The 13314-nt window shown below is 50.8% G+C and overlaps 1 protein-coding gene across 2 annotated transcripts in view; it reads right to left on the bottom strand.

Moving 5' to 3' along the window:
- Positions 1–237: 237 nt before the first annotated feature.
- The window catches only part of NLRP12 (NLR family pyrin domain containing 12), a 20475-nt gene continuing 7398 nt past the window's right edge, over positions 238–13314 (bottom strand). The window contains exons 5-10 of one of the 2 annotated variants that reach the window (XM_008073875.1): positions 13041–13211; positions 9938–10108; positions 8534–8704; positions 6023–6193; positions 1844–2014; positions 238–325 (exon numbers count right to left, since the gene is read on the bottom strand). In XM_008073875.1, coding sequence (XP_008072066.1) covers positions 238–325; positions 1844–2014; positions 6023–6193; positions 8534–8704; positions 9938–10108; positions 13041–13211 — 943 coding nt within the window. The remainder of the gene's footprint in view (positions 326–1843; positions 2015–6022; positions 6194–8533; positions 8705–9937; positions 10109–13040; positions 13212–13314) is intronic. The other variant, XM_008073876.1, reaches the window with a different exon arrangement.

Below are 13314 nucleotides of genomic sequence, written 5' to 3'. Positions count from 1 at the left end.
CCTGGGCTGCTGCATCCCCTGCTTTGGGACTTCAACCCTCCCTCGCGGCGGCCAGGCCCCACCCTGGCTTCTGTCTGTGCCCCAACATAGTCAAAATCCAGCCTCTCAGGGTCCCCTGCAGAAAGGATGGTTGGTCTCAATCTGCAAGTGAGTTAGTATCGGGGAGATGGTCTCGTCCTTATCTTCCGCTCTCCCATCCCATGTCTTGACGTCAAGGAAACCCGCAGGCAGGGCCCCTCAGCAGCCGATGTCCAAGTGGGGCTTTCTGGCACGCAGGGCCGCCAGCCGTCGGTGGGTCATTTCAGTCAGATCCATTCCAAAGAGCCTGAGGACACGAGGGAGGGAAATGTCACTGCAGCCTGGTGTTGGGACATTCGGTGAGTCAATCTTACTTATCTATGGGGTGTCTTGATAAAGTCATTCCATTATCCTGCTAAGATCCTTTGATAATCCTCCAAAACATCAACCCAACCCTACTGGGAAATATGCTTATTCTTTTTTTTTTTTTTTTTGAGTTGGAGTCTCACTCTATCACCCAGACTGGAGGGCAGTGGCCATTCCCAGCCACCGCAGCCTCGACCTCCTGAGCTCCAGCGATCCTTCCACCTCAGCCTTCCAAGTTGCTGGAACTACAGGCGTGTGCTACCACGCCCGGTCATTCTGATTTATTGTAGAGATGAGGTCTCGCCAAGTTGCCCAGGTGGGTCTTGAACCCGCGGGCTCAGGCAATCCATTCACCTCAGCTTCCCAAAGGCACGGGATTACAGGCTGAGCCACTGAGCCCGGCTGAAATATGCTTATTCTATGCATAATTATATAATTTGTTATTGTTGTTATTTTGAGTTGTGGTCTCACTCTGTCATCAGACTGGAATGCAGTGGCACGCTCATAGCCACTGTAGCCTCCACCTGCTGGCTCAGGAGTTCCTTCTGCCTCAGGCTTCCAAGTAGCTGGAACTACAGGTGTGCACCACCACGCCGGCTAATTTTTTTATTTATTGTAGAGATGAGGTTTCGCCAAGTTGCCCAGACTTGTCTTGAACCCGTTGGCTCAGGCAATCCTCTCACCTTGGCCTTCCAAAGTGTTGGGATTATAGGAGTAAGCCTCTGCACAGGGCCCATATATATATGTTTTTTAGTTGGAGTCTTGTTCTATCACCTAGGCCAGAGTGCAGTTGTTTGACCCTGCTTCACCAGAGCCTCAATCTGGGCTCAAGAGGTCCTTCTGTCTCAGGCTCCCATCTAGCTGGGACTAGTGGCACATGCCACCATGCCCGGCTTATTTTTTTATTTGGAGTGAGCTTCTCATTCTGCCGCCCAGGCTAGAGTGCAGTGGCATGCTCAGGGCTACCACAGCCTCAATCTGCTTAGCTCAGATGATCCTTCTACCTCAGCCTTCCAAGTAACTGGAACCACAGGCACGCACCGCCTCGCCTGGCTAATTTTTTGATTTCTTGTAGACAAGAGCTCTTGCCAAGTTGCCTAGGCTGGTCTCAAACCCCTGGACTCAGGCAATCCTTTCACCTCGGCCTCCCAAAGTGTTGGGGTTACAGGCATGAGTCACTGTGCCTAGGTAATTTTTTCATTTATTTGTAGAGATGGGGTCTTGCTGGGCTGCCCAGGCTGGTCATGAATTTCTGGGCTCCAGCAATCCACCCACCTCGGCCTCCCAAAGTACTTGAATTACAGGTGTGAGCCACCATGTCCCCCCTGAGTGGATACCTTATTTCAAAAATTTCTGGCAAATTTGTCCATATAAGCCTTGAGGCCATGATTTACCCCTGCTCCCGAGTCCCAGCCCCATGTCCCGTCTCCTGCAGAGAGAATAGGGACCGATATCTCACCAGAGGACTCGAAGTTTGCAGCCTGGGTGGCTGAGCCTCTTGCATAACAGCTGGACACCTGTGTCCCCCAGGGCATTGTGGGTGAGATACAGCTCGGTCAAGGACTGACTGGTCCCCAGAGTGGAAGAAAGGTCTTTGCAAGCTTTGGCTGTGAGGCCGCAGCTATCCAGCCTGCTGAGATAAAGAGAGGTTAGAGGGACATGCGGCTCCTTTTATTTTATTTTTTGAGGCAGAGTTTCACTCTGTCACTCAGGCTGGAGTGCAGTAGAGCAATCACGGCCACCCCAGCCTGGACCTCCTGGGTGCAGGTGATACTTCCGCCTCAGTCTCCCGAGTAGCTGGGACTGCGGGTGTGTGCCACCATGCCCAGGTAATTTTTTTCTATATTTTGTAGAGACAAGATCTCACTTTCTTGCCTTGGCGGGTCTCAAACTCCTGAACTTGTGTGATCCTCTCACCCCAGCCTCCCAAAATGCTGGAATGACAGGCATCAGCCACTGCACTCAGCTGGAGCTGAGATTTTACAGAGAAAGACAAAAATTTTTTTTTCTTCAGAAAACCTAGCAAAAAGGACTTTAGTCTTAATTTGGCTGAGAATCCGAGGTGATAGATGTCATCTTCTAAAATGAGGTATAAGCTGGGCTCGGTGGCTCAGCCTGTAATCCCGAGCCTTTGGGAGGCTGAGGTGAGTGGATTGCCTGAGCCCGCCGGTCCGAGACCTGCCTGGGCAACTTCGCGAGACCTCATCTCTACAATAAATCAAAAATTAGCTGGGCATGGTAGCGCACACCTGTAATTCCAGTTACTTGGAAGGCTGAGGCGGAAGGATCGCCGGAGCCCAGTGGGTCGAGGCTGCGGTGGCCGGGAGCGGCCACTGCACTCCAGTCTGGGTGACAGAGTGAGACTCCAACTAAATAAAATAAAATAAAATAAAATGAGGTATAAGATGACAATTCAGGACCCAGAGTGGGGCCCAGAGTCTACAGTCCTAGCTACTCAGGAGGCTGAAACAGGAAGAATCTCTCTTGAGTCAGGAGTTTGAGTCCAGCCTGGGCAACAGAGAGAGACCCTGTCTGTTAAAAAAAAAAAAAAAAAAAAAGACAACAGCTGGGCACAGTGGCTCATGCCCGTAATTCCAGTACTTTGGGAGGTGGAGGCGAGAGGACTGCCTGAGCCCAGGGTTTCAAGACCAGCCTGGGCAGCTTGACCAGACCTTGTCTCTACAATATATCAAAAAATTATCTAGGTGTGGTGGTGCACACCTGTAGTCCCAGCTACTTGGAAGGGTGAGACAGAAGGATCACCTGAGCCCAGAAGTTTGAGGCTGTGTTGACTGTGAGCATGCCACTGCACTCCAGCCTGGGGAACAGAGTGAGACTGTGACTCAAAAAATAAAAAGACAAGTCAGAACTCGCAAAGGATGAGAAAAAACAGCCTGGGGACATTAAAAACATCACGATTACAAGTGCACAGGGGTCAAGCATATGACGATTCAGAGACCCAGGAAGGGCGAGCAAGGAATTGAAGGCAGATTAATTATTTCACATCAGAGGACTGGGCCTTGAGACACGTCCCGTGGGGGCCCCACAGAACTCACAAGGGATCCCCCACAGCATGTCTGCCAGATGGCACGTTCCCAGAGGACCCCAGCAGCACAATTAAGGGACAGATGTTTTCCCTAAATTCTCGTTTCAGCCCTCAGTGACTCAATACCCCAAATAAGAAACCAGAAATGGAAGATTAAAAAAAGAAAAAAAATGTATATTTTGCCAGGCATAGTGGCTCACGCCTGTCATCTCAGCACTTTAGGAGGCTGAGGCAGGAGGATCCTTGATGGGAGTCTGAGACCAACCTGGACAACATAGTGAGACCCCATCTCTACAAAAAAAATTAAAAAAATTAAAAAGCGATGATGACTCATCTGATTTTAAGTTCTTCAGGCTTGGGGCCAGGCTGGTATGGAAGTGTACCAGATTGAAGATTTTGTATGTTTGTTTTTAAGAGATGGGGTTCTTGCCGTGTTGCCCAGGCTGGAGTGCAGTGGCACAACCATAGCTCACTGCAGCCTCAAACTCCTGGGCCTAAGCAATCCTCCTGACTCAGCCTCCCAAGTGCCTGAGACTATAGGCATTATAGTTTCGGTGGCTCAAGTCTGTAATCCCAGCACTTTGGGAGGCTGAGGTGAGAGGATTGCCTGAGCTCAGGGGTTTGAGACCAGCCTGGGCAACTTGGTGAGACCTCGTCTCTACAATTTAAAAAAAAGAAAAGTCGTGCTTGGTAGTGCACACCTGTAGTTCCACCTACTTGGAAGGGTGAGGCGGAAGGATCACCTTTGCCCAGCAGGTCAAGGCTGCAGTGGCCACGAGCATGCCACTTCATTCCATCCTGGGCGACAGAGTGAGACTCCGACTTAACAAAAAAAAGGAAAGAAAAAATTTTTTTTTTTTTTTTTTGAGTTGGAGTCTCACTATATCGCCCAGACTGGAGTGCACTACTTGGGAGGGTGAGGCAGAAGGATCACCTTTGCCCAGCAGGTCGAGACTGTGGTGGCCACGAGCATGCCACTGCACTCCATCCTGGGCGACAGAGTGAGACTCCGACTTAACAATAAAAGGAAAGAAAATTTTTTTTTTTTGAGTTGGAGTCTCACTATGTTGCCCAGACTGGAGTGCAGTGGCCGCTCCCGGCCACTGCAGCCTCGACCTGCTGGGCTCCGGTGATCCTTCCGCCTCAGCCTTCCGAGTAGCCGGAATTACAGGCATGTGCTACCACGCCCGGCTGATTTTTTGATTTATTGTAGAGGTGAGGTCTCGCTGCCCAGTTGGGTCTCAAACCTGCAGGCTCAGGCAATCCACTCACCTCAGCCTCCCAAAGGCGTGGGATTACAGGCTGAGCCCTGCGGGAAAGAAAATTTTTAAAAATGAAAAATAGGCCAGGTGCATGGCTCATGCCTGTAATCCCAACCTTTGGGGAGGCCAAGGTGGGAGGATTGCTTGAAGTCAGGAGTGCAAGACCAGTCTTGCCAACATGGTAAGACCTCATCTCTACAAAAAAGAAAAGTAAAAATCACGCCCAGTGTGGCGGCTCATGCCTGTCATCCCAGCACTATGGGAGGCAGAGGCAAGAGGATTACCTGAGTCCAGGGATTCAAGACGAGCCTGGACAACTTGGTGAGACCTCATCTCTACAATAAATAAAAAAATTAGCCAGGCATAATGGCCAGGCATAATGGCACATGCCTGTAGTTCCAGCTACTTGGAAGGCTGAGGCAGAAGGATTACCTGAGCCTAGTACAGCTAGGCTGTGGTGGCCATGAGTGTGCCACTGCACTCCAGTCTGAGCGACAAGAGTGAGACTCCGACTCAAAATAATAATAATAATGATAATAATAAATATATTCATCTGCATTCCTCTCAAATATGAGTCATCATGTGAAATGCACACTTTTTTTTTTTTTTTGAGTTGGAGTCTCACACTGTTGCCCAGGCTAGAGTGCAGTGGTACGCTCATGGCCACTGTAGCCTCAACCTGCTGGGCTCAGGCCATCCTTCTGCCTAAGCCTTCCAAGTAGCTGGAAACCCAGGCATGCACAACCACACCTGGCTAGTTTTGATTTATCGTAGACATGAAGTCTCACCAAGTTGCCCAGGCTGGTCTCAATTCCCTTGGCTCGGGTAATCCTCTCACCTCAGCTTCCCAAAGTACTGGGATTACAGGTTGAGCCAGTGTGCCCAGTCAATGCACGCTTTTGAATTTCAGTCTCTGACTTTGGCTCTTCCCAAATGAGAAAGGAATAATCCTTTTTTTTTTTTTTTTGAGTCAGAGTCTCACTCTGTTGTCCAGGCTGGAGTGTAGTGGCACAATCACAGCCACCACAGCCTCAACCCCTGGTCTCAGGCAATCCTTCAACCTCAGCCTCCCGAGTAGCTGGGACTGCAGGCACACACCAGCATGCTCGGCTAATTTTTGGACTTATTGTGGAGATGCGGTCTCACCACGTTGCCCAGGCTGGTCTTGAACCCCTGAGTTCTGGCAATATTCTCGCCTCAGCCTCCCAAAGTGTTGGGATGACAGGCGTGAGTCGCCGAGCCTGACTGGGATAATCCTTAAGCAGAAAAAAACAAAGAATGGCCAAACACTCCTGCCCTGTGAGCCTCACCCCCAGCCCTGGACACTCACCACAGCTTCTGGAGTCTGCAGGTAGGGTGCCGCAGCCCCTCCCCCAGCAGCCAGAGGCCCCAGTCTCCCAGGTCATTGAAACTCAGATCCAGGTCCCGGAGGTGGGGGTTGGTCTGGAGCACAGCGGAGAGACCCTCACAGGCGGCAGAGCCCAGGCGGCAGATGCCCAACCTGCAGAGACAGGGCACCAAGGACAGAGGGTCATTCCTGCTGCCGGCGTCCCCTGGAGTGCTTAGGTGCCAAGCCATGTGCTGGTAGAGAAGGGACAATCAGAGTCACTCTCTACGCATGAGAGGAAGAGGAAGAAGCAGAAGCAGGCAGGTGGAAAAGATGAGGGGAAAGAAGGAATAAACCAGAAAAGGGGGCTTGAGCTGTGACTCCTGCTTGTAACCCCACCTACTTGGGAAGCCATGGTGGGAGGATTGCTTGAGCCCAGCCTGAGCAACATAGCAAGATCCTAGCTGTCAGAAAAAAAAATAATGAAAATGTAAAATGAAAGAGCTGGGCTCGGTGACTCATGTCTGTCATTCCAGCGCTTTGGGAGGAAGAGGTAAGAGGATTGCCTGAGTCCATGGGTTCGAGACCAGCCTGGGCAACTTGGCAAGAACTCATCTCTACAATAAATCCAAAAAAATGTAGCCAGGCATGGTGGTACGTGCATGTGGTTCCAGCTACTTGGAAGACTGAGGCAGAAGGGTCACCTGAGTCCAGCAGGTCGAGGTTGAGGTGGCCATGAGCACGTCACTGCACTCCAGCCTGGGCGACAGAGTGAGACTCTGACTCAAAAAAAAAAAAATGTGTATATATATATAAAGAATATCTGGCTTATCTACTGGTGCTGGGCAAGGAGAAAGGACGAGCCTCGGCCAGTGAGAGCCAAGATGGGATAAACAGACCAATTAATTAATCCTAAAGTTTGCATGCAACTCGGGAGGCTGAGTTGGGAGAACCACTTGAGCCCAGGAGTTTGAGTCCAGCCTGGACAACATAGTGAGACCCTTTCTCTAAAACATTTTTTTTTGAGTTGGAGTCTCATTCTGTTGCCCAGACTGGAGTGCAGTGGCCGCTCCTGGTCACCGCAGCCTCGACCTGCTGGGCTCCGGCGATCCTTCCGCCTCAGCCTTCCAAGTAGCTGGAACTATAGGCGCATGCAACCACGCCCAGTTAATTTTTTGATTTATTGTAGATATGAGGTCTCACCAAGTTGCCCAGACGGGTCTCAAACCCGCGGGCTCAGGCAATCCACTCACCTCAGCCTCCCAAAGGTGCAGGATTACAGGCTGAGCCACCGAGCCCAGCCATTTTTTTTTTTTTAAGCCAGGTATGGTGGCTCACGCCTGTAATCCCAGCAGTTTGGGAGGCTGAGGCAGCAGTGAGCTATGATAGTGCCACCACACTCCAGCCTAAGTGACAGAGTAAGACCCTGACTCAAAAAATAGAAAAGGACCGAGTGCAGTGGCTCATGCCTGTCATCCCAGCTGTTTGTGAGGCTGAGGTGAGAGGATTACCTGAGTCCATGGGTTCGAGAACAGCTTGGGCAACTTGGAAAGACTTCATCTCTACAGTGAATTTAAAAATTAGCCGGGCATGGTGTAGCACACCTGTAGTTCCCAGCTTCTTGGAAGACTTAGGTTGAAGGATCGCCTGAGCCCAGTAGCTGGTGGAGGTTACGGTGGCCGCAAGCATACCCCTGCACTCCAGCCTGGGCAGCAGAGTGAGACTCTGACTAAAAAAAAAAATAAAGAAGGAAAGAAAAACCCAGGAGTTCAAGATCAGCCTGGGCAACACCGTGAGAACCCATCTCTACAAAAAAATGTATAAAAATTTTGAAAAACAGGGCCAGGCATGGTGGTTCATACCTGTAATCCCAGCACTTTGGGAGGCTGAGGCAGGAGGATCACTTGAGACCAGGAGCCCAAGACCAGCCTGGGCAACACAGTGAGACTCCATCTTGAGCAAAAAATAAATAAATGAATAAATCTATATATTTAAAGAAACCAGACCAGGAACTCAGACCTTATCTAGTCAGTTTATCAACTCAGACCTTATCCAGCTCAGCCTTTAATCCCATGCCTTTGGGTGACTGAGGTGAGTGGATTGCTTGAGACCGCGGGTTCAAGATCCGCTTGGGCAACGAGATCTCATCTCTACAATAAAAAAGTCAGCCGGGCGTGGTAGCGCATGCCTGTAATTTCGGCTACTCGGAAGGCTGAGGTGGAAGGATCGCCGGAGCCCAGCAGGTCGAGGCTGCGGTGGTCGGGAGCAGCCACTGCACTCCAGTCTGGGAGTTGAGAAAAAAATCAACTGAACTTCTCTGGGCAAAAAAAGGGTCAGCAGAGTGGAAGCCATGCCAGGAAGCAAGAATGGCCTGTGCAAAGTAAGTCAGGCGAAACTTTACAAGAAGGCTGATGTTGTCGCTAGAATGCAGGAGGACGAGAGAGGCGGCCTGGCCTCTGGGCACCCAGATGAGGGCCCAGAGTCTCCTATGATGGCAAGTTTAACTGGACTCACCGCAGCGTCTGGAGTTTGCATGCCGGATGCTTGAGGCCCTCACACAGCAGTAGCACCCCAGGGTCCCCCAGGTCATTCAGACTCAGGTCAAGCTCCATCAGGCTCCGGGTCACACTGAGGGTGGAGGCCAGATCCTCACAGGCACCCACGGTGAGGTGGCAGATTTTCAACCTGCACAAAAGCCGACTCAGCATATATTATGGCATGCTTTCTGTGGTATGCCAAGTTTATCTGCCTCCTCCCCAGTCTTAGAATTCATGTATTTTCAGGCTGGACACAGTGGCTCACGCCTGTCATCCCAACACTTTGGGAGGCCAGGGAAGGAGGATTGCTTGAGCTTAGGCGTTTGAGACCAGCCTGTCTAGGCAATGTAGCCAGACGTCATCTCTACAAAAGATAAATTAATCTGGGCATGGTGGCATGCGCCTATAGTCCCAGCTGCTCAGCAGGCTGAGGTGAAAGGATCGCCTGAGCCCAGGAAGTTGAGGCTCCAATGATCTGTGATTGTGCCACTACACTCCAGCCTGAGAGACAGAGTAAGACCAGACTTTTAAAAAAGAAAAAAACAAAAGAAGTAATGCATTTTCAGACAAACAACCCAATTTTATTTGTTTACTTTCGAGTTGGAGTCTCACTCTGTCACCCAGGCTGGAGTGCAGTGGCATGCTCACCACCACCACAGCTTTGACTTACTGGGCTCAGTTGATCCTTCCACCAGCCTGCCAAGTAGCTGGAACTACAGGGATGCACCTCTGTGCTCGTCTAATTTTTTGGTTTATTGTAGAGATGAGGTCTCACCATGTTGCCCAGGTTGGTCTCGAACCCATGAGCTCAGGCAATTCTCTCACCTCACCCTTCCAAAGTGCTGGGATTATAGGTGTGAGCCACCACACCTGGCCTAATTTTTTTTTTCTTTTAGTTAGAGTCTCACTCTGTCACTCAGACTGGAGTGCAGTAGCCGCTCCTGGCCACCGCAGCCTCGACCTGCTGGGCTCTGGCGATCCTTCCGCCTCAGCCTTCCAAGTAGCTGGAACTACATGTGCGTGCTACCACACCTGGCTAAGTTTTTGATTTATTGTAGAGATGAGGTCTCACCAAATTGCCCAGGCGGGTCTCGAACCCACGGGCTCAGACAATCCGCTCACTTTGGCCTCCCAAAGCGCTGGGATTACAGGCTGAGCCACCGAGCCCGGCCTAATTTTTTGATTTATTGTAGAGATGAGGTCTCGCCATGTTGCCCAGGCTAGTCTCGAGCCCATGAGCTCAGGCAATCCTCTCACCTCTGCCTCCCAACGTGCTGGGATGACAGGCATGTGCCACCGCGCCCAGCCAGTGGGTGCATTTGGACAGCGTCCTTGGATAGAGAAGAGATTTGCTGTCTCAGCTGGCCCCACGAAGACTCACCACAAGGTCCGTAGTCTGCAGACTGGGTGCCTCAGTCCCTGACACAGCAGCCTAAGGCCTGTGTCCTCCAAGGCATTTCCCGTGAGGTCCAGCTCCACCAGGTGTCGGCTGGTGCTAAGCACTGACGCGATCTCCTGGCAAGCCCCGGTCTCCAGCTGACACTTCCTCAGCCTTGGGAGGAGAGAGAGGTTGAAGAGGGGGCACCATCTTGCCTTTTCTGGATCCTAATCACTCATGCCCTGACACTTTTTCTTTTTCTTTTTTTTTTTTTGAGTTGGAGTCTCACTCAGTCACCCAGGCCGGAGGGCAGTGGCAAGCTCCTGGCCACCGCAGCTTCGATCTGCTGGGCTTAGGCAATCTTTCCGCCTCAGCCTTCCAAGTAGCTGGAACTATAGGCATGCACCACCATGCCCAGGTAATTTTTTGATTTATTGTAGAGATGAAGTCTCTCCAAGTTGCCCAGGCTGGTCTCAAACCCATGGGCTCAGGCATTTCTCTCACCTCAGCCTCCCAAAGTGCTGGGATTATAGGCGTGAGCCACCGTGCCTGGCTTCCCTTTTTCTTAAAATTTATTTTATTTCATGGTTTTTTTGCACTCAACTTTTTGGTATTATCATATTTATTACTTTCTTTTTATTTCCTTCTTTTTTATTTTTTTTGAGTCAGAGTCTCACTCTGCTGCCCAGGCTGGAGTGCAGGGGTATGCTTACGGCCACCGTAACCTCCACCAGCTACTGGGCTCAGGTGATCCTTCAACCTCAGTCTTCCAAGTAGCTGGGAACTACAGGTGTGCTGCACCATGCCCGGCTAATTTTTAAATTCACTGTAGAGATGAAGTCTAGCTAGGTTGCCAAACCTGTTCTCGAACTCATGGGCTCAGGCAATCCTCTCACCTCAGCCTCACAAAGAGCTGGGGTGACAGGCATGAGCCACTGCACCTGGTCCTTTTTTCTTTATTTTTTGGGTCAGGGTCTTACTCTGTCACTTAGGCTAGAGTGTGGTGGCACTATCATAGCTCACTGCTGCCTCAGCCTCCTGAGAAGCTGGGATTACAGGTGTGCACCACCATGCACATCTAATTTTTTTAATTTTTATTTTTAGAGACAGGGTCCCTCTATGGTTGCCCAGGCTGAGCTGGAACTCCTCTTGGCCTCAAGTGATCCTCCTGCTGCAGCCTCCCAAAGTGCCAGGACTACAAGTGTGCATCACCACGCCTGACTGGTTTTTAAATTTTTTTGTAGAAACAAGAGTCTCTCTATGTTGCCCAGGCTGGCCTGGAACTCCTGGCCTTAAGCAATCCTCTCTCCTCAGCCTCCCAAAGTGCTAGGATTATAGGTGTAAGCCACTACATCTAGCCTTCACCCTGTTTTTCTGTGTCCTGATTGTTCATGCCTGAGCCCATTAATCACTCAACATGGGCCGGGCTCGGTGACTCAGCCTATAATCCCAGCACTTTGGGAGGCCGAGGTAGTGGATTGCCTAAACCTGTGGTTTCGAGACCCACCCGTGCAACTTGGCGAGATGTCGTCTCTACAATAAATAAAAAATTAGCTGGGCGTGGTAGTGCATGCCTGTAGTTCCAGCTACTTAGAAGGCTGAGGCGGAAGGATCGCCGGAGCCTAGCAGGTCGAGGCTGCGGTGATCGGGAGCGGCCACCGCACTCCAGTCTGGGCGAGAGTGAGACTCCAATTCAAAAAAAAAAAAATCACCCAACATGTGTCACTAAAGCTACATAGATGAACAAGACCTCGTCGCTAAGGGGCATGTACTGTTGTCTCAGGTTCATTGCCTGTAAAATAAGAATGTCAGGTATGGTGGCTCACGCCTGTAATCCTAACACTTTGGAAGCCAAAGAGGGAGGATCACTTGAGCTCATGAGTTCAAGACCAGCCTGGGCAATATAGTGAGGCCTTGTCACTAAAGTAACTCAAAAAATTAGCTGTGTGTGGTGGTACATGTCTGTAGTCCTAGCTACTCAGGAGGCTAAGGTGGAAGGATCATTTGAGCTCAGGAGTTCGAAGCTGCAGTGAACCATGGTGGTGCCAGCCTGGGCAAACAGAGTGAGATCTCACCTCAAAAATAAATAAGCCGGGCTCGGTGGCTCAGCCTGTAATCCCACGCCTTTGGGAGGCTGAGGTGAGAGGATTGCCTGAGCCCGCGGGTTCGAGACCCGCCTGGGCAGTGAGACCTCATCTCTACAATAAAGTCAAAAAATGAGTCGGACGTGGTAGCGCGCGCCTGTAATTCCGGCTACTCGAAAGGCTGTGGCAGAAGGATCGCTGGAGCCCAGCAGGTCGAGGCTGCGGTGGCCGGGAGCGGCCACTGCACTCCAGTCTGGGCGACAGAGTGAGACTCCAACTCAAATAAATAAATAAATAAATAAGTAGGGCATGGTAACTCAAGCCTATAATCCCAGCCCTTTTGGAGGCTGAGGTGGGAGGATTGCTTGAGCCCACGGGTTTGAGACCAGCCTGAGCAATATAGTGAGACCTCATCTCTAAAAAAAAAAAAAAATCAAAAAATTAACAGGTGGTGTGTGTCGGTAGTCCCAGCTACCCAGGAGGCTGTGGCAGAAGGATCACATGAATCCAGAAGGTTGAGGCTATGGTGAACTGTGATTGTGCCACTGCACTTCAACCTGGGCAACAGTGTGAGACTCTGACTCAGAAGTAAATAAATAGGGTGCAGTTGCTCAAGTCTGTAATTCCAGTACTTTGGAAGGATCTCTTGATCCCATGGGTTTGAGACCGACCTGGGCAACATAGCGAGACCTCATCTCTACAAAAAAAAATTTAAAAATTAGCAGGAGGTGGTGACGCTCACCTGTAGTCCCAGCTGAGGAGGAAGGATCACCTGAACCCAGGAGGTTGAGGCTGTGGCGGCCGTGGGATTGAGCCGCTGCTCTTCAGCCTGGATGACAGAGTGAGACCCTGCCTCAAAAAAATAAAACATAAAAATAAAAATAAAGTGGCCAGGGTCTGAGGTCTTGGTTTAGCGTAGGCTTGGATTATCAGCATTTGGGGATACCCAATCCCCTGGAGCCCATGAGCTTGCTTGGAGCCTTTGCAGGGGTCAAGCACTCGCTCCCAGGACAGAGACTCACTGGATCATCTGTAGCCCACACTTGGGGTGTCGGAGTCCCTCCGCGAGCAGCCTCATGCCTGTCAGGCCAAGGCTGTTCCCACTCAGATCCATCCTGAGCAGATTCCTATTGGCCATCAGAGCTGCTGCAAGATCCCGGCAGGCCAAGCTGGAGACACGGCACCGCTTCAGCCTAGGAGGGGGACAGGGAAAGAAACCAGGTCATTTCCTTTGGATTTTTTTTTTTTTTTGAGTGGTAGTCTCACTTTGTCGCCCAGACTGGAGTGTAGTGGCTG

Source organism: Carlito syrichta, unplaced genomic scaffold, assembly GCF_000164805.1.
Source record: "Carlito syrichta isolate Samal-C Ts95f unplaced genomic scaffold, Tarsius_syrichta-2.0.1 Scaffold316208, whole genome shotgun sequence".
In the NCBI taxonomy this organism is placed as follows: domain Eukaryota; kingdom Metazoa; phylum Chordata; class Mammalia; order Primates; family Tarsiidae; genus Carlito; species Carlito syrichta.
This window is presented reverse-complemented; position numbering and strand designations above follow the sequence as displayed.